Genomic DNA, 21,163 nt, shown 5'->3' with positions numbered 1-21,163 from the left:
GGATTATGATGCATCAACCGTCTTGTTATTTTGCCACTAACTTTACCAAGAAGTGGGCTACACTATGGTAACATCACTCTGTGCTTTATGTTATTTTGGATGTCAGAGAAACGACAGCCATACCCCTTTTAAACCAGCTGGCTTCATTGCCAAGCTTGTTTCCTTAGTATTGTGACAGCGGAGTTTTCTAAGTATTGAGGACTCCCCAAGGCTTTATGCAGCTCGGTTTCATGTAAGATGAGCGAGTGAGTGAATACTCCCACTCAGACACACACGCACACAACTAGCACAACTAGCGGCAGGCTGAAACACAAAGTAAATAATAAATAAAAAACAACATGTAATCTTTGACAGGGATTACACTGCCACTGACAAAGGTAAACAAAAGTTAGCTCAGGATCTGCAACACTGCATGTTCTTCTCTTCGCTCAAGTTTGACTTGCAACTGTGGGGAGGGGGCGGTGTATTCGCCAGAGCACTTCCACCTCATAATCTGGAAGCATAAATCACCCTCCCTCTCCCCATTGTTCGGCTCCTATTTCCTGTAAAGTTCAATTCACAGTTTCTGTATTTTGTGGTCGCCTTTACATAGTGCATTACACAGTGAGTTACAGCCCTCAGTTCACGACAGGCGACACTGTTTCAAGCTGTTTTCAAGCTTTCAAGCTTTATTACAAATCACAAAAAAGATGTTAATATTTCACTTCTGTTCTTGGATTTTCGTCACAATAAAAAACACTGAATATAATCTTCACAAAAGTTATTTACAAAAGTTTAAGCTATTGCCATTACAAATTAAATAAATTATTTAACAATTAATTTAACAAAAAAAATAAAAGCCATTGTTATTTGTAATATTAATACATCTAAGTCACGTAAATAAAAAACATGTTGCATTACGAATGTTATAGGTGTCACATTTTCAAAAGTTATAACTATTGGGATTGTAAATGACAGAGCTATTAATTTAGCTATTTTAACAAACACATAAATAAAAAAGAATTTAATTTATAAGACCAATAGCTCAAACTTTCCTAATGCGAGACCTATTGCATTTCCAATGCTTGTTGGTTTAAGTGGGTTCTCAGACTCACCTCCGGGGGGGGGGTATTGCTTTGGGATCTCTTCACAGGTGAGAAATCTGCAGTTAGAAGTCTCTAGCAGAAGAACGGGTTACAGAACGTCTGGAGCACTTTTTCTTTTAGAGACTATCTAACCGCAGATTCCTCACCGACCCTCCCTGTTCTGCAAACTGCTGCAAACTGGGCTTTTCACCTACAATATTCTATTAGACTCTGCACAGTGATCAGAAATCATTCTTATGTGGCTCTGCGTTATTGCATTGCTGGGGCTGGAGAGAACAGGCACAGACTCCTCAGTGGAGCCTCTCCTTTGTGGGTTCCAGGGTCTGCATGGCAGTCCTTCTTCAGTCCTTTTCTCTTGTCAGACAAGATCTGGGTTCTGGGTGTCAGGGGTGCCCCTTTTATGCCCAGAAAGTGCCGTCAGGAGAGGTTGCAGTCACTAATCAATAGGCTGCTAGGTTTCCTGCCGCCTGACGACAAATTCCTGTAAGTGTGGCATCTAGCTTTTCCAGAGTGCTCTATTCTCCCCACTCCCAAGGTGTCGGGACCCCTCTCTTGTCGTGTGGAGCTCAGTAGCCCGCAGCCCGAGGTGTGGCATGCCCATAAAAAAAACGGGTTGGCCAGTATTTTCCCCTCTCTGTCCCCTACCCTAACCTCTCTTGTGTGTTCCCATTTCCCTTTTAAAGGTGGCTTTCCCTCTGAAGTCGCTTTTTGGCCCATCATTTCCTGTGACTTTCTGACATGAGGAGGTAACGCCTCCTTCCGCAGCAGACCTCTATATTTATCTGTGTTGGGTGCCGTTGACGCGTCTCCCCAGGCGGGCAGAAGGCTGTCTCATTGCCAGCCTCGGCAAATGACCACCGGAAAACAGGGCTACCGAGTGGTAACTTTCTAAAAGTTGCAAGTTACAACAGGTAAAATAATTTCGACTTAGGCTTAATGTAAAGAGTTGTTTCATACCTTGACATGCCAACTTTGGTAGTACCATTCAGAGGTTAGCACAGCTGAGGCGCGAGTGTGTAAATCGGGAATCGCCAATAGGGCTACCAGTCTCCCTCCCAGTAAAACATTAGTGGTGACCTTACAAAAAGAGGCATTTCCTGACAAATAAGACCGCCCTCAGAGTAGGATATACTTTTTTAAAGATTGTGGGTATGGAAATTAATCTGAATTTTGAGTTACTTTCCAGTTCTCCTTCATCTTCGAAAGTGGGATTAATGTAAAAGGTGTTTTACTTTTAGTGTATACATATTTAATAAGTGAACTAGTTCTCCTCAATTTGCTCCTCTTTAATTATGCTTTCTGTCCTCAGAACCCAAGATGTCCTTAACAAACTAAGAATAAAATTTGACAAGCAAGTGAAGCAATATCGTGAGGACAATCAGAGCTTAACAGATGACTACAGAAGAATAGTCGACCAGTACAACCAGCTGCAGAAGAAAATGAGGTAGGTTCAGTATTCCAGCTCAGTCTTTGACAAGTGTGTAACTCTTGTAAACTATCCTTTGATATGTCTGCTACTTGTTACAAAAATGAACGAAGAAGCCCAGGGCGCATGCAGTGCTGTACAATGCCATCATAATGCAGATCTTTATGACTAACATGAAAGAAAGTCCATAATCTCAAGGAGACAGGGGTGAGTATTATGAAAATGGTAATTCTTTACTATAAACTCTAGAGAAGCGAAGAAAAATATATAAAAACACATTTTCTTAGAAATTCTGTGAAATAAGAGTCCACAGAAGTGCAAGCCTTCCACCATTGAGGTTGGTTTTGGGACTACAAGAGTGTTGCTCTCTGGCTGGTTTGTGCTGAGATTGAGTGGGTGGTTGATTGCATCCCTCTTCCCCTCACACTATTCTCATTTCCATCAGAGTCATTGAGACACTGGCTGCTCTCGCCTGCTTGTAGTGGAATGTTTGGCAGTAGTTGTGTTCGCCCCACCCTGCTAGCACTTTACAACCCTTTTTATTATTGTTTTATTTTGCTTGGGACGGGGCCAGGGTTATGATAGGCAGGAGGATATGCTCCACCTACACTGCTCATGTGGTTTTTGGCCGACGGTCTCAGGCCGGCCGAATACTACATGCACAGTGACCCTCTCCAAACCCAACTGCTTTGCTCGGGCTGAAGAGAGCAGGCACAGACTCCCCGCCTGTCCTGGAGCGCACATCATCAGCACTCAGGCTAATTCTGAAGCTGCTCTCATTTGAGAGCAGCTTCAGGATTGGTCACAGGGCAGGCTGGGAGCCTGTCCCTGCTGCAGCGTCGGAAAGGAGCGGAAGAGCAGGACGCGATGCTAGAGGGCAGCAGGTAAGTTTAATTTTGTATTCTTTGTTACCCGTTCCTCCCGCCTCTTTCTAAAAAGAAATTTTAATCTCCGTTGTGTCCTCCCCTCCCACGCCCGCCTCTTTTCCCCAATACGAGCCGCTCCTGCAAGTATGCCCCCCTGTACTTATAGAAACCTCAGTTCCACAGCTCAAAGTGGCCTTTGCTAAACAAAGAGTGCTGTAGACGTACTCCTCATTGTAGGTTTGAAGTATGTATGCGCCACTGCTGTGTCACCAAACATATAGGACTTGATAACGATCTTGGTGGCCAGGTTACTCCGTCCCATCCACTGAAATCCAAATCCCAATATATCCTATGAAATTTCAATTTCGGCAGATGGGATCTCTGTCACTGTTGTGATGGAGTAACCTGTCCGCCAAGATCATAATCAGGCTCTTAATCCAAACTGCACTCTTTTGGAATCTAAATATTTGTTATCAAGTAACATTCGAGAGATCCTGGGACAAAGAGTGCACTCCAGGGCATTGTCTTCTGCGATCTCCCTCAAGATTTCTCCTGCTTCAGCTGCGTTCTCTTCCCAGTGAAGAAAAGTAGGATAAGGGGAGAACAAGGATGAAAAGGGATCAGTACAACTCTAAATGATTTGCTTTCTTGGTTGCTCAGTTATTTGTTGACCCTCCCGCCCTGGTCACCAAGGGCTCCCTCAGACCAGTGCTGGCTGGTCACGCACAAGCTCACTTTTCATTTTGTTTACCTCTGGGATCTTCTTGAACTCAATGTGCCTTCTTGCGGGGGCACAAGTCCTTCCCTGGCCATGGGGCATCTCGCAGTGCCATCCGCAAGTGCAATCCTCAAGTCAAGCATTGAATAGCTATCCCCAGAGACTGGATCCTGGAGCACTGTCATTTGTCAGCAGAATTCTTTGAAGGTAGGGCGCTACAACATTGTTGACCCATAATCAAAGGATATGATTTTTTAAGGCACCTCCATCCGAGTGGCATGGTGGTTGGATTGTGGGTGAGACCCAATGCAGCGAGTACAGGGTCTCCACGGAACACAATATATTGGTGTTTGGTGGACCCGTGGATCTCACCTCCCCCTTGCCTCCTTCTCTCCTGTTGATGGGTTGCACCTCCAGTAGTAGGAAAACTCTGTAAACTTTAGGCAAGTGGATCTGACAATCACTGATTTACAAGCAGAGTTTCAAAATCTGTCCTCCACGTTGGCAAACTTAAGTCTGCCATAGTTCTCAACTTTGCTCACCTTTCCTCTCTCAAGGAGTTTCTGCACAAAAATGTTTTTTGAGAGAATTTTCTCATGAACATGTTTTGCTCCCATATTTTCCCTCAAAGTGGAGTTTTGGAAGTTTTGTCCCACAGTCCTGCTTAGTCGTAATGTTACTTGCTTTTTTCTTTAAACTTCAATCAAAGAGTATAAAGGGCGAAAACAATTCAAAGTTGTAGAAAAAAAACTGTGTGTATATTCAGCTTTTGAGTTTCCAGGTTTGTTGTAACAACACAGCAAACTGTATACAATAGTTTACATTACTGTAGGACTAATTGTGGCTCTGTATGGAGACAATAAAAGAAACAAGTCTTTGTCCAAGGAGCTCTGATTTGTGATCCTAACACTACAAATATTATTTCTATCTCCAGTGATTGTGTGACCCTAAGCACGTGCAGTAGTTGGCAGGATTCTTTTTGTGTGCATTAAAATCTGCATCACATGTGCAGTAAGTGTGCAGCCATCATTGGATGGCCCCTGCACCTACCTTTGCCCTTTCCTTGGTTGCCATACCTCACTGATGCTGTACATCTGGTCAATTGTAGCAATGTTTATATACCGCACGGAATGCTGTTTCAAATCCTTTTTCTAGTTCATGTTTATGTTAGGGTAACGCTCATAGAAAAGCCATGAGAATCAGCAATACTCAATACAATAAAAAAGTTAGTCATTAAAGGGTACAACATTACCTGATTTTCAATAAATTAAAAACCTCATGAATACATTACAATTTAAAGAACTATCATTCCAATATAAAGCATTGCCTGGCTCTCCAGGCAGCCAGTAGATACCATGAAGTGGCAAACACCACTGGTTTTCAATTTTTAGAGTGTATCTGACCTGTCAAGGCCTCTACACTCTGTATGCCCCAATTTCTTCCCAACATTTTTAGCCTTCTTGTCCTTGCAATGGCATATTTTGGGAAGAAAAACAGAAATGCATCTAGTCTTCAGCACACTCCGGCCAGTTATAACAATTGATAACATTTGTGTTTGATCTTATGCAGCACCTCATTTAGAAGTGAAATCATTCAGCAGTAAAATGTCAACCCTAAGCTGGATGTATAAATCTCTGGCCGGCACTGGTTCCACTTCATCCAGGTCTGGCCCAGATTGGGTGTACATGTATTGATTACGTCAGGCTGCTTTGAGTGGAATCTAATGGCATCATCCCCAGAAGCCATGTTTTATATACAGGTTTGACCTCCTAGGCTGTCCGACGGTAAGGGCCCCAGCTGAGACCTGAGTCTGCCATACCTACCTGCCCCCAACACACAACTGACATTTCTAAGCCATTCAAGTGCTTGACTACTGAGGAGAGCTTAAGACACTGCATAAGGCCTCCCGGGAGTGGCCTAGTTCAGGGTCCCCCCTCCTTCACCCCCCCACAGTCCGATCCAGTCCAGAGTGGTGTTAGCTTTGCAAGGGAAGAGATGTCCATCATCCCAAGGTCCACAAGCAGGGGTGCTGTTGGGGTGCTGGCAGGTAAACTTCTTATGGTCTTAGGTGAAACTCTTTTCTTAGAGGTTTCTAACTCTTGTTCACTTTTTCTAGTGCCTGAGGTTCAAATCTTGTCTTTATATGACTTTGAGATGTGTGCGACTTACCCGCCGTCTCCTTTGGCCCACTGCTTCCAGGCACTTTGCGACGGTGGATTCCAAGAAGTTCCATGACATCTGGCTGATGAATGAGGAGGAGATAAAGGAATTGGTGAAACGAGCCCTGGAAGCTGACCGCGCTCTCCACGAGCAACAGCTGGGTGTCCCCTGGGCTCCGCCGGACCTGTGGTTTATGGAAAGCGTTGGACCGCTGTCGCGACAGCTGCAGAAGAAGAAGTCTGCCGGTCAGCTGGCAGAAGAAGTGATGCGGTCAGGAGGTAACGACTGCCGGGGTCATTTTCGTCTTAGCAATATTTTATTTTATAAAGGCCATCCCTCCCCCATCACTTCCCTGACTTCAGAAGTTACACAGAGATCTCTACTAGGAGGCATAGTTGACTAATTTACACAATGCTATTGATGCATATACATTCTCAGTTTACAAGATGCTGCATTCAAACCATGTATTATACAGTTCATCAATGCCGGGGTAATGCAAACTTTTTCCACAGTAAGCACGCCTTTTTAATTTATACTTAAACACAGCCTCCAATAGGTGTGTGCGCCCCAACACACACAAACACACACACACACACACAGATCCACACATCCACATGTACAGTGACACAGACACATGCACAGAGAAATATAAGCATGCACATAGATACACATGCACAAAGTTACACAGACACACACACACACACACACACACACACACACACCCTGAGCTCTGTCCTCACCACAGACACCCAGGCTTTCTAAGGTGCGATGTGTGGGTGCTTAGCTCCTGCTTAGTCACTTTGCTTGCTTGAGTCTCTGATGGCAGAGGCATGTCCAGGACAGGCGTGAGCCGGGCAACAGAGCTCTAGTAAAGGCAAGGAATAAGTGGCTGAGACATCTCCAGTGCAGTAGGAGTAACGTCAGCCTTGATTCTATGTGCCCTGTGGGCTGGGTCAGTCTTCTTTCAGTGTTTGCAAGTGTCTCTCTGCATGCCCTCCTCCCGAGAAGCCTGCAGACTCTGCCATAGGGGGTGCTAGCAGCCTGTGTACCCATCCAGTTACCACAGTCTGCTGCTGTCACCAATGCGAACCATGGTGCTAGCTGAGACAGACACAAACTGGTCTCTTGGGCTGAAACTTCTGGAAGTTCCCAGTTGCCTGACAGGCCTGTTGCTACATTCTCACTGTGTTACTGTTTAGAATATTTTATCAGAATTCACTGATAAGGTACGAGTGTGCCACACAAGTGTCCATTCTCCTATATTTTGCCACTACCTATGTTCAGCTCTCTGGGGTATAAGAAACCTCTATACCTCCATGTTTGTGCACTTGCTCACCTTTTTCTTCTTCACGTTCCTGTTGTGCTCTCTTTAAAAGGCACGGATGCTTCTGATGACGACAACAGATGGGGCTCAACCAGAGGCGGCCAGCATCAGTTATCAGCGCAGACCGTGAAGCGGATTCTGGAACTCCTCAGCGATGAGTCGGTGAGTGACTGTGACCTCCACACTTTGCTGCCACTTTTTGATGTTAGTAAATGGTATGTTAGTTTCACTGACGATCTGCTGCGCCAGGCTGCCTAAAAGTGATGGAAGGTCAGTGGAGACAACAGACCCACACAGCAGTGTGAAGTAAATGTTAGTACCTCAGTCACCTGCCTATTGTCTGTCTCCTTGTACATCAGTCACCTCTATATGGTCTATCGCCTTGTACTTCGGTCACCTCCTTATGCTCTATCTCCTTGTACATCAGTCACCTCCTTATAGTCTATCTCCTTGTACTTCAGTCACCTCCTTATAGTCTATCTCCTTGTACTTCAGTCACCTCCTTATAGTCTGTCTCCTTGTACTTCAGTCACCTCCTTATAGTCTATCTCCTTGTACTTCAGTCACCTCCTTATAGTCTATCTTCTTGTTCTTCAGTCACCTCCTTATAGTCTATCTCCTTGTACTTCTGTCCCCTCCTTATAGTCTATCTCCTTGTACTTCGGTCTCCTCCTTATGCTCTATCTCCTTGTACTTTGGTCACTTCCTTATAGTCTATCTCCTTGTACTTCAGTCACCTCCTTATAGTCTATCTCCTTTTACTTCAGTCACCTACTTATGGTCTATCTCCTTGTACTTCTGTCACCTTCTTATACTCTATCTCCTTGTTCTTCAGTCACGTCCTTATAGTCTATCTCCTTGTTCTTCAGTCACCTCCTTATGGTCTATCTCCTTGTACTTCTGTCACCTCCTTATAGTCTATCTCCTTGTTCTTCGGTCACCTCCTTATAGTCTATCTCCTTGTACTTCAGTCACCTCCTTATGCTCTATCTCCTTGTTCTTCAGTCACCTCCTTATAGTCTATCTCCTTGTACTTCAGTCACCTCCTTATGGTCTATCTTCTTGTACCTCAGTCACCTCCTTAAGGTCTATCTCCTTGTACTTCTGTCACCTCCTTATACTCTATCACCTTGTACTTATGTCACCTTCTTATACTCTATCTCCTTGTTCTTTAGTCACCTCCTTATACTCTATCTCCTTGTTCTTCAGTCACCTCCTTATAGTCTATCTCCTTGTACTTCAGTCACCTCCTTATAGTCTATCTCCTTGTTCTTCAGTCACCTCCTTATGGTCTATCTCCTTGTACTTCAGTCACCTCCTTATAGTCTATCTCCTTGTTCTTCAGTCACCTCCTTATGGTCTATCTCCTTGTACTTCTGTCACCTCCTTATACTCTATCACCTTGTACTTCTGTCACCTTCTTATACTCTATCTCCTTGTTCTTTAGTCACCTCCTTATACTCTATCTCCTTGTTCTTCAGTCACCTCCTTATAGTCTATCTCCTTGTACTTCAGTCACCTCCTTATAGTCTATCTCCTTGTTCTTCAGTCACCTTCGTATGGTCTATCTCCTTGTTCTTCAGTCACCTCCTTATGGTCTATCTCCTTGTACTTCTGTCACCTCCTTATACTCTATCTCCTTGTTCTTCAGTCACCTCCTTATAGTCTATCTCCTTGTTCTTCAGTCACCTCCTTATAGTCTATCTCCTTGTACTTCAGTCACCTCCTTATAGTCTATCTCCTTGTTCTTCAGTCACCTCCTTATGGTCTATCTCCTTGTACTTCAGTCACCTCCTTATAGTCTATCTCCTTGTTCTTCAGTCACCTCCTTATGGTCTATCTCCTTGTACTTCTGTCACCTCCTTATACTCTATCACCTTGTACTTCTGTCACCTTCTTATACTCTATCTCCTTGTTCTTTAGTCACCTCCTTATACTCTATCTCCTTGTTCTTCAGTCACCTCCTTATAGTCTATCTCCTTGTACTTCAGTCACCTCCTTATAGTCTATCTCCTTGTTCTTCAGTCACCTTCTTATGGTCTATCTCCTTGTTCTTCAGTCACCTCCTTATGGTCTATCTCCTTGTACTTCTGTCACCTCCTTATACTCTATCTCCTTGTTCTTCAGTCACCTCCTTATACTCTATCTCCTTGTTCTTCAGTCACCTCCTTATAGTCTATCTCCTTGTACTTCAGTCACCTCCTTATAGTCTATCTCCTTGTTCTTCAGTCACCTTCTTATGGTCTATCTCCTTGTTCTTTAGTCACCTCCTTATGGTCTATCTCCTTGTACTTCTGTCACCTCCTTATGGTCTATCTCCTTGTACTTCAGTCACGTCCTTATGATCTATCTCCTTATGCTTCAGGCAGTTCTGTATGGTCAGTCTGCTTGTGCTTCTGTCACCTCTTTATGGTCTATCTTCTTGTACTTCGGTCACCTCCTTATGGTCTATCTCCTTGTACTTGGCAACTCAGTTCCCGAAACTCCCCAGTGAGTAGAGTCAGGAAGGGCCTCCACAGTTCCGGAAATTCCTCCCTCGTCCTGCCAGCACAAGAGACAGTTTCTCCATGCCAAGCACCATCCATAACCTATGTAGCCAGCCTGTGTGTGGGGGGGGGGGGGCTGCGGGGTCCTCCAGTGTGCTAATATAGTTTGTGTGGCTGCCTCTAGAGCTATCGCGATGAGACGACCTCTCCACGATTTCAGGGGATACATCAAGGTGTTGGGCAGCCCCAGTAGGATATAGGATGGGAACCGGGGTAGTTGGGTGTCTAAGTGTGCATCTATCTCATCCAAAATTGTGCGCCAGTAGTCCTGTAGTCGGTCGCAGCTCCAAAGTAAGTGCTCCAATGTGCCTAGCTCCCCACACTCTCTCCAACAATGGCCGCTAATGCGGTGGTCAAATTGGTGGAGGCGTTCGGGTGTGTAGTACCAGTAGGTGGCCATTTTAGTCAGGGTTTCAGTAAGGCCTGCATGATATGCGGAGTGTCTCGCCCTATATCCTTGGGAGTTACAGCTGTCCCTAACTCCTTCTCCCACTGACATCTACCCGCATTGTATGTATGAAAGTTTGTGACGAGCAGGTGTTGGTATAAGTCTGAAATCAGTTTTTTATCAGATGTGTGTGACTAACCACTTCTCATATGCGGTGAGGTGACGCTGCGCCCCCGGTCTAATCTGTGGGTGGAGTGCCCAATGCCGGACATGCAAATAGGGTAGTCTGTCCCCCTCTGGGATGCCATAATCCTCCTTCATTTGATGAAATGAGAGGATGCCATCTAGGTTAAAAAGTTGCCCCAAGGACCTGCAGGGGGAGCGCCGCCATGCTTTGAAAGCCGCCGGATCGAGACCCGGGGTGAAACCAGGATTGGCAAACAATGGTGTCAGGGGGGAGGGGAAGGAGGTGAGCTCGTGTTTGGTGGAAACCCGATCCCATACCTCCGTGACAGTGCCAGTGATGTGGGATGCATATAAATTGGGTGGCCGGTGTTGTTTAGGTAGGAAATGGATCCCCTGTAAGGGCATACCCGCCACTGCCTGGTCCTGGAAGAGCCAGTTTTTGCCCGATTCCAACTGGTGCCCTTCTACCAGGCATCGTAGCTGGGCCGCATAGAAGTAGAGTTGTAAGTCAGGAATCCCAACTCCCCCCTGGTCGGGCGGGAGGACCGTAATGGCTTGTTTAAAACGTGGGCGCCGGCCTTGCCATATGAAGCGCGCCAGTTCTGACTGCGTCTGCTGGATCCAGCCAGTGGGAGGACGGAGGGGAAGGGTCTGGAATAGGTACAATATCTGCGGCAGGAGGGTCATTTTAGTGGCCGGAATCCTACCCAGCCAATAGAGGGAATGGCGCTTCCATCTCTGAACCTCGCGGCGAAGCTGCGTGCGGAGTCTAGCGTAGTTCGCTTCTATGGTAGCCGGGATGGTGGAACCCAAGAGTACCCCCAGATATGGGACCGTGGAGATGGACCACTGCAGTGGGTGCTCTTCTTGCACCGCGGCTAATGTCTCATCCGACAGAGAGATGTTAAGGGCGACGGACTTTTCAGTGTTGATTTTGAACTTGGAGGCCCGTGCGAAGCTGTGCATTTCGATAAATAATGCTCGAAGTGATTGGACCGGGTCTGTGAGGGAAAGTAAGATGTCGTCTGCGTATAGCCTAATCTTGTGTACGTCCCCTCCGAATTTGATTCCCGTGATAAGTGCGTGTTGCCGGATTCTTTGAGCGAAAGGCTCCATATATAGAGCAAAGAGGATGGGGGAAAGAGGGCACCCCTGTCTGGTCCCTCTGCCAATCGGGAAGCGGGCGGACGTATGACCATTGACACGCACCGCTGCGTTGGGTCATCTATAACAGTTCAAGATGCGGGTACAAAAGACATCCCCTAAACCGAAGCGAAGCAGGACCTGTTCGAGATAGGGCCAGTGAACCCTATCGAAGGCCTTTTCTGCATCGATTGCCAGCAGCATGCAGTCCCGTCTCGTGCTTGACCCGGCCTCGATTAGGTGGAGGACCCGCCTAGTGTTGTCACTTGTTTGGCGCTGGGGTATAAAGCCGGCCTGGTCTGGTTCCACTAGTTGTGGCATATAGGGTGCTAGCTGTCCTGCTAAAATGCTGGTATATAATTTAAAGTCAATGTTTAAAACTGAAATCGGTCGGTATGAGCTACAGTGTGTCGCATCTTTACCTGGTTTTGGTATGACTGTGATTGCAGCCGCCAGAAGTTCTGCAGGTATTGCGCCAGGTTGGGCAAAGGAGTTAAAAAGGTCCCGCAATAGGGGAGCCACCTGGTGGCAGAACGTTTTGTAGAAGGCCGCCGGATACCCGTCAGGGCCGGGGGACTTACCAAGTTTCAGACGCGAGATCGCGGACACCACCTCCTCCAGGCCGATGGCCCTATCTAAGAACTCTGCCTGAGCGACGTTCAGGGAGGGAAGGTGTGCGCCCTGCAGATATCCCAGGCTTGCTTGCGGATCAAGAGTGTTGCCCGTGTAGAGGAATTAATAGAATGCCCGAAAGGCCTCAGCTATTTCCCGGTCTTCAGAGACCAAATCACCTTGAAATCACCTTGGGCGGTGAGTATGGTCTTAACCCCATGCCTCTGGCGCTGCTCCCGCAGCGTATTCGCAAGCAGCCGACCGCATCTGTCTCACCCGGCATAATAGGCCTGTCTAAGGTGGAGGGCCGCATATTCCGCCCTATCTTGATCCAAGGCTGCTAGCATTTTCCTCTCCGCACAAAGCCTGCGGCAGGCCCGAGGCGCCCCCGTACGCTGGTGCATCTGTTCCAGCTTGGCCACTCTCTGTGAGATCTCCTCTCGCTTCTGCGCTTGCTCTTTGTTATTGGCTGTGGCGATTGAAATGAATTCGCCTTGTAGGACTGCCTTAAGGGCCGCCCATTGTGTAGCCCGCGAGGTCTCCGCATTGTCATTGTGAGTTAAGAAGTGGGTGATGGCAGACTTAATCCAGTCTACTGTCGATGGTGTGTGTAAGAGGGATTCCCGAAGGCGCGGATGTTGCTGAGGTGTCGAAGCGGCTGGGAGTGAGAAGGACGCCACCACCGGGGTGTGGTCCGACAGTGAAGCTGGTAGAATGTCTACGTCCGTCGCACGCTGCGCCATTGAGGAGGTACAGAGCAGATAGTCGAGCCTGGCATAAGTCTTGTGGGCCTCTGAGTAATAAGTGTAAGCCATGCTACGTGGATGCAGGTGCCTCCAGAGGTAAAGAAGGTCCAGATTTCGGAGATGTGCGTGCCCCGCCCTGGAAAGAGCCCCCACCTGCCCCGACCTTTGGCACGAACGGTCTGATGTGTTATGGAAGACTAGGTTAAGGTCACCCCCTAGCAGTAAGTGTCTATCAGTGTTGGCTGTAGCTGCCGCTAGTGCTTTCTGGAGGAATGCTTCTTGACCTTCGTTAGGTGCGTATACAGAGCCCACTATCAGCGTCTGGCAGCCATGAGAAGCCGGTATACTAGCAATCGCCCTTTTATTTCTGCCTCGCGGTGGAGCACCTTACCCCGGAATGTCCTGGACACCAGTATCACCACACCTGCTGTTTTCTTGGATGTGGACGAGAATAGTTGAGTAGGGAAGACCAGGGATTTAAGGCGATGTTGGTCTTTAGGCAGCAGATGGGTCTCTTGGAGAAGATAAATATCTGCTGTAGAGTGCTCTAAAAGAGACAGGATGGCTCGTCTCTTTATGGGGTTGTTTAGCCCTCTCACATTAAGTGAAAGGATCTTGAGTCGTGTGTGGGTCATCTGGCTCCTGGTGTTGCCTCAAGTGCCCTGTGTGGCGTTAGGAAGGTGAAACAGCAAAAACGGTTGACAGAAGGGTACCCCCCCAGAAACAAGCCCCCCCTAAAAAGGAACCCCACAAACTCCCTCTCCCCCCCTGGCCCCCCCACCCCCTCCTCCATCCCATTCCCCACCCTAACCCCAACCAAGAACGCCTCAGGATTCGTCATAGTCCCAGGCCAGTCAACACTCAGTTCAGGCCTGTGGTAACGTTACGTGGAGGAGTATGTGGTCAGTCGGCGGGCTCAGCTGCCATTTTCTCGATGCCGCAGCCGGAGCGCTCCTCTTGAAGTAAGCGACAGCTCCTGACAGCGGCTGCCCAATAGTCTGATCGCACCGGGACACTCGCTGGTTACCCCATCACCGCTGGTCAAGGTACCTGCCCACCGGGGGGTCTGGAAGGCTAATTAAGGGGCACAAAGGGGGTCCGGAACGGGGAGCCTCCGAAGCAAGCGTCCACTCAGGCCACCATCGTAGCCACGCCCCTTTTTTGGCACTTTTAGGAGCATTTTAGTTGCACCGCCTTCATAAATTTTACCTTGAATGAATGTTACCTTGAATCTGAATTTGTAACGCTGAAGGCATGACTGTCTGTGCCCGTCCGCGGATGGACGGGGCAAGGGGCATGCCATTATGGCCCAAAACTCTCTTATTCAGAGGCATATCTTAAAAATATGGCTCCGCAAGAAAAGCAACTGATTGACCATCAACTGAAGCTGGATGAGCTGGGCCTCTCTTATCCAAACCCAGCACCTCGTTTTGGCAATCAAAAGGAAGGAGGTCAGACTTCTAGCCATACATTTTCGCCAATTTCTTAGGGGCGTCAACCTCATAAGAAGGAACTTAATATTATGTATCTTAATACTCGTTCTGCTGTTAAGCATCAACTGGAGCTCTTTAATCTTTTGACCACTGATTCACCAGACATGTTGTTTCTGGTTGAAACATGGCTATCAGAGGAATCCTCTCCTGAAATATTAGCTGCTCTTCCTGAAAATTGCTACCAAAACTGGACCTCCTTTTACTGCCATCTCCACTTTAGAAATTGCTTCAGTCGACAATCTTGTAATTAAACTGGATTCTCCAAATAGTACATTGGCGTATGCACTTTTGTACAGACCACCTACAGCGATACCAGACTTTCCTAAAGTCTTTGCTAATACCATTGCATCCCTGACTGTAGATTATGATAAAGTCCTGATATTAGGCGACCTGAACTACTGGGAAATTGAGGTGGAAGGGGTAAAGTCAGCCAGGGAACTAACGGAGTCCCTTGCTGGTTTAAATCCTGTTGAACATATCCACTCCCCCACACACATCAAAGGCCATACGTGGTGGAGTGGTGTGGCTCACTGATTAGAGGCGGCAGACCCGGAAGCAGAGGACGGCCCCGGGACCAGGGTTCTATCCTCGACGCGGTAGGGTCGTGGACCAGGGTCAGCGGACTCGATAATTCTCGCCTCGGTGCCTACTCTAACCAGGGATCACACTCGGCAACTCTGGGAATTAGCTTGCCTCATCTCCACAATGGCCCCCCACATACGCCGGGGATGCCTGGTTTCACCTTGGAGATACCCAGTAGGAACCATCTCACAGGGAAAGCCAGGACGGGTTCCCCAGGGGTCTACAGCGCAGAGATACTCCTTCGGGAGTCGATTCTAGCGCTTTAGAAACCCACAATTAATTAATTAATTAATTAATACCCTTGTTCAAGTGTGGTCTATCAATCTTACACTCCAGAATCTGGCCATCTACCTGTGTGTTTGGTCAGACCATTATACTATCAGTTTTGTTTTGAGTGACATATCAATGCCAAAGCTGTCGCCTCATTCAAAAAGTACTTTCAGAAATTGGAGACGTATTGACATGAAATCTCTTTAGCATACGTTAAACCATGAGCAACCAGTGCTTAATTTGAGCAGGTGCTTTCAGGTGCTCAGCACCTGCACTTCTTTCACAGGGCCGGGGCTACAATTTCTGAACCTGCAGGTGGTGGTCACAATATTAATTGTTCAATTCAAAATAAAAAGAATAACATACATTGCATGGTGACTAGCTGGTAAATGTTCATAGGCAGGCCGGCATATGCCTGTCCAGGCAGGCATGATAATGCATCACCACGTTAGTGATGATGTCATCACGCTGATCACAAATCCAAGAAGTCATCGACAAACTACGGCTTGCATTCTATTCCCCTAGTCTGCTACACCCTGCCACTGCCTGAGCCTAAACCTCCCATTGAATAATTGTAGCTGGGGGCTGGCTCATGACAGAGTTGAGGCAAGGAAGCTGCAAGAGCGCATTTGGAACTTGGGAGTGAGGGCTCTTGAGGAAGAATAAATGAAAGTAAGTGTGGACTTTCCACATCCTGCAGCCCTGCATTGCTGCTATCCTCAATGTGATCGATGAGGCTGTGACAAGCACTCAGCAAACATTCAGAGTGAGCCTCCCTGTGAGTCAGATACCCATCGGAGTGTTGAAGTGAGCAGCGCCTTGAGGCACTTACCCACCGGAGTGAGCTGCGATTTACAGCCAGAGAAAGCCAGACACAAAAGCCTTCACTCCTTCCATGACTCTCCAAGCGATGCAGTGCCGGCTGCCAGACAGCTCTATAGCAGACTGCTATGTGCCACCATTAGCCTCTTGCTAGCAGTGAGACCCCACTGTCATGGGAGGGACGAATGCGGCCCCCAGCGCTGCTCCTATGAACTGGGTGAGAGACTGAGCAGGCCTAGTGCCGAGAAACCGAGTGCAAAGAGCGAAGGGGGCAGGGGAGCAATGTGTAGTGGTATTCTTTGTTTTCTGTGTAATAAAGTCCTTCTTTCTACAAAGAGAAGAAATGGGCTGGCCATTGATCTTATTGACTTGCTGGAGGGGTGGTATTGATTTCTGATTCTGAGTACTCCCACACTACCCTCCCTAAGAAGCCTGTGACTGCTCACCGTCCCGCCCACCGAGAGTGAAGTGCAGAAAGGGTTGTACTTGGACCAGTTTGTAGAACCATAGTAAGACAGACCCGGCACAGCAGTGGCAAAAGTCCTCAGCCCCCAGGAGTGTGGACCAGCACCCCCGGCCTGGCCTGGGGCCTCCTAAACGGGGCCTGACAAAGTCCTAGTCTTTTTTATAAAATACAGTGCTGGCTGAGCCTTCAAGAATATGTCCTGACTCCTCAACTTCACAACCCTTTGAGAGTCAATCAATCAGTAAATGAATCAATAAGTCAAATCCCTCCTGGATGTTCTGAATCAACACATTTTTCTGTCTTTCTTCCTGCTTCAGACTTTCACAATTGCCTCTCAGCACTTTACAAGTATTGAAACTTAGTCACTTTTGATTCTCGTCTTTACATTTAGTTGCTTTGAGATGTTTTTGTAACAGGCTAAACGTACTTTTCCCCTTTTCTTAAACCTGTGGGTGGGCGGCCTGAGGTTGTGTTTTGAATCTTGGTGTGGTTTCTATTGGAGCTCACGCTCATCTGAGGGATGGCGCGGTCAGTGCACTTATACCCGCGTCAGCGGCCTTTCAACACCATCAACCACAATGAGGTTTCAGGTTCAATGATCAGTTTGCAGAAAGAGCTGAGCACAGCATACCACCGCCCAGTACTCGCTGTCCTGCATGACTGGCCATTCTCAGGCGGTTGCGATTCCACCTTTGCCTTGGCCGCCAAGGTGATAGGGTTTGGTGTTCACCAAGGTTCATCGATGTCAGCGCATCTGGTAGCGCAGCTTCCATTTCTATCTGCCTACCAATGACTCCCAGATGTTGCTCTGACCGGTGGTGGGGGACCTCGTTGTCGCTGCTGCGGGATTCAAGCTTATTTATTGGAGGAGCGCGACAGGACAGGCAGCCATTGGCTGGAACTCTGATAAAATGAAGGTTTTGGAGTCCTCCATTAGGTCAAAGGAGCTTGAGCCTGACCTGCACCGGTCAGAAATGTAGCAAACCTCAGTGTTAGGATTGATTTGCTTCTTACTTTATTTCTGCATTGAAATACCATGTCAGCCCTGCCCTACCATCTTCACCTTCTGAAGAAAAGTATCTTTAGTAATGAAGGTCTGCCCAGACCGATTCAGGTAACATCTTTACAAAACCTTCGTATTCATGAGATTCTTAAGAAGGAACAGATAAGAACATGTAGAGCCGCAGTCATCAGGTGTCTTGGCGGGCTTGCAATCCCCCAGTCCTGTTGTGCCATAAAATTCTGGAAAATAGCAGCAAAGGAACTGGAAAAAATTGATTCAAGGCAAACAGCTATTAAATAATCTGTTGGCCCATTTTTTTATGTATTGTTATACCTGCTAGCCTTCTAACTGTGGTCACGATTTTAAGGCCTTTTTTGTTGCTCTTATGTTTTTTAAAATGCTCATTGAAAGTACAGTGTTTTATGATGGTTCGCCATCCTTTTATGATTTTTTTAAATGAATCAATAAAAGTATATTTGACTGGCTCAAGGAATTTACCAAACCAGGAGGTGAGTAGGGCTGCCTACCCCTGGTCCTGAGCAGCCCCCTGCCCAGCACAGCCTGGCACCAATCTATGCCATGGGAGCCATGCCCTGCTCAATGGTCAGCTTCCTGCTGATTGACAGCATGCAGGAAGGGGTTTATATTTTTGTCGCCGCCTTCTGCAAAATGCTTTTAGAGCACTTCACGTTTCTAAAAAAAATGGCCACGCTTTTGGTTGCAATGGTTGTCAGTAAGGACCCGGCTCTCATTTGGTACCCTAAGAAAAAACAATAATTACGTATGTCATATATCGCACAAACATTTTTCACAAATGTTATTCTAATGCTTTGGTTCATAGTTTCACTTGGGACACTTTACACAACTGTAAATACTTGTCATTATATGTATGAAATTATTCACCATAACTTTATAATCTTTCAATACAACTTATTGAACAAACATATCATAACATGTACCGGACTGTTGGAAGAAGGCAGTGGTCTCTCCGCTCCTAAAAAAATCTACGCTCGACCCTGCCTGTCTTTCCAACTATCGGCCAATTTCCCTGCTTCCCTTTCCAGTCAAAATCATGGAAAAACTGGTCACCCGCACTCTGTCCGGCTTCTTAGAAGGGAACACCTGGCTGGATGAAACGCAATTCGGTTTCCGCCCAGCCCATGGGACGGAATCCGCGTTAGTGACCGTGCTAGACAATCTTCGGACGCGAGTCGACAGTGGTCGTGCAGCCTTTTTGGTGCTGCTCGACATGTCGGCCGCGTTCGACACGGTCAGCCATCCTACCTTGATCATGAGGCTGGAAGAATGCGGGGTTAAAGACAAGGCCAGGGATTGGCTGATCTCTTATCTGGACAACCGTCAGCAACGGGTTTCGCTCCCTCCCTTCAGCTCAGAGGAGCGGAGAGTAGGACAAGGAGTACCTCAGGGCTCAGCCATCAGCCCTATACTCTTTAATATCTACCTCCGCCCCCTGGTCCAGCTTATTAAATCATTTGGGATTTCCGCATTCAATTATGCGGATGACACCCAGCTGGTCTTTTCACTGGAGGGACAGGACGCAGTCCCTTTGGAAACTTTCCATCGATGCATGCAGGCTACAGCGGAATGGCTCCGGTTGAACTCGTTGCAGTTCAATGGGACGAAGACAGAGGTCCTGTATTGTTCCAACGACCGAGTTCCTCGGATTCTTCCAGACGACTTCTGGCCTTCGTCATTTTCAGAGACGGTGTCAGCCGCACAATCAGTGCGCAACTTGGGTGTTAGTTTCGGGCCCAACTTGCAGTTAGATCTGCACGTAAATAAGGTCATCTCGACGTGCATGATGCTGATCCGCATGCTGCGCAAAGTCCTGCCCCTCCTCCCTGAGCAAGCCAGACCAGAAGTAGTAAGGAGTACCATCTTAAGTCGACTTGACTATTGTAACGGACTACTTCTGGAGGCCCCGATGACACTACTGGGTAAGCTACAAAGGGTGCAAAACATGGCTGCCAAACTCGCCCTTTCTCGCCCCTACCACAGTTCATCCACGGCAGCGCTACAGGAACTTCACTGGCTGCCGGTCCATTTACGCGTGCATTACAAAGCAGCTTGTATCGTGTTCAGGGCTATCCATGGTCTTGGCCCGGTCTCTTTGCGGAAGATGTTCGCTTGGTACTTTCCATCTCGAGCCTTACGCTCCTCCTCATCCAGGTCACTCATAGTTCCGCGCTTCCAGAGAGTGAGGATGGGCGGCCGATCCTTCAGAGTAGCGGCGGCTAAACTCTGGAACTCCTTGCCGATATCTCTAAGGAGTCTTGAGGATCTCTCAGCCTTTAGGAAGGCGTTAAAAACCTACCTCTTCCCCAGGACAGGCTAAGTTGCTGCAAATTTGTTGGTTCATGGTTCGAAGCGCCAGGATGCCCTTGGGGTGACAGGTCTGCGCTCTACAAATATACCACAAATACAAATACAAATCAGTGTATCTGCATTTCTTTCTATCTGATATTTCACATAACCCTGTTTTTATACACGATTTACGCTTTGTTCTTTCAATTCATTATTGAGTATCTATTTCACAGGAACCACTGTTTTTTCTTAGAATACTTCATTACCCTGGTTCCATTGTGAGTAGGGTTCCCTTGTCTTTCCTTACGACTCATTTGGTACCCGACAGTTATTTTTCGGCATCAAATATGGACCATGAGCATGAGAGGGAAAAATACAAAAAATTAAAAGAAGGAGAAAGACGGAAAAACAGGCGTAAAGGGAGAAAGCAGGTACGTACCGGAATGAGATGAAGAAGCAGGGAGTGCCTGGTGGTGGATTAAAGAGGCATGAGGTAGATTCCTTGCCCAGTAGCCTTGGAATTCAACGAGCTGACTTTTAATGCCTCAGCCAGAGCAGAGCTTTGGGCAGCGCCGCTCATCCTTTTACTAATTAAGCCCTGAATGGACAGGTGTATAGTTGAATGGCAGGGTGTTCGCAATGAGCTCTGACCTGCCCTGCTAGGGAACTAAATTCTAATTAATTTTTGTATTTTTTATAATATTTTTATTGTTTTTTTTACCAAACAACATAAAACACATTAATCATAAAAATGTTTTTTTTTTTAAGTGTTCTGGAGTCTTCTGTTCAGCAAGATATTCTAAGGAATAAAATAATTCTGGGGAACTAGTGTTACAGGTGTGTAACTTTTCCATCCTTCATGCTACGTGTTACTCAACCACCGAGTCTCTCGCCTACCTCCAACCCCACATTAAGGCTTTTATACTTGAATGTAGTATACACAGTTTTGTGTTTTCAGCTTTTGCAGCTAAGAACTCATTCTTGCTTTTACCTAGCATGAAA

General features: G+C 47.1%; 1 protein-coding gene across 1 annotated transcript in view; it reads left to right on the top strand.

Annotated features, from left to right (window-relative positions):
* The window catches only part of LOC144826959 (dynein regulatory complex protein 1-like), a 125,484-nt gene that overhangs the window by 65,488 nt on the left and 38,833 nt on the right, over positions 1-21,163 (top strand). Inside the window, exons 9-11 of the mRNA XM_078685420.1 lie at positions 2,395-2,529; positions 6,295-6,533; positions 7,632-7,741. Coding sequence (XP_078541546.1) covers positions 2,395-2,529; positions 6,295-6,533; positions 7,632-7,741 — 484 coding nt within the window. The remainder of the gene's footprint in view (positions 1-2,394; positions 2,530-6,294; positions 6,534-7,631; positions 7,742-21,163) is intronic.

The sequence above is a fragment of the Lissotriton helveticus genome, chromosome 4_1, assembly GCF_964261635.1.
Source record: "Lissotriton helveticus chromosome 4_1, aLisHel1.1, whole genome shotgun sequence".
Classification (NCBI taxonomy): domain Eukaryota; kingdom Metazoa; phylum Chordata; class Amphibia; order Caudata; family Salamandridae; genus Lissotriton; species Lissotriton helveticus.
This window is presented reverse-complemented; position numbering and strand designations above follow the sequence as displayed.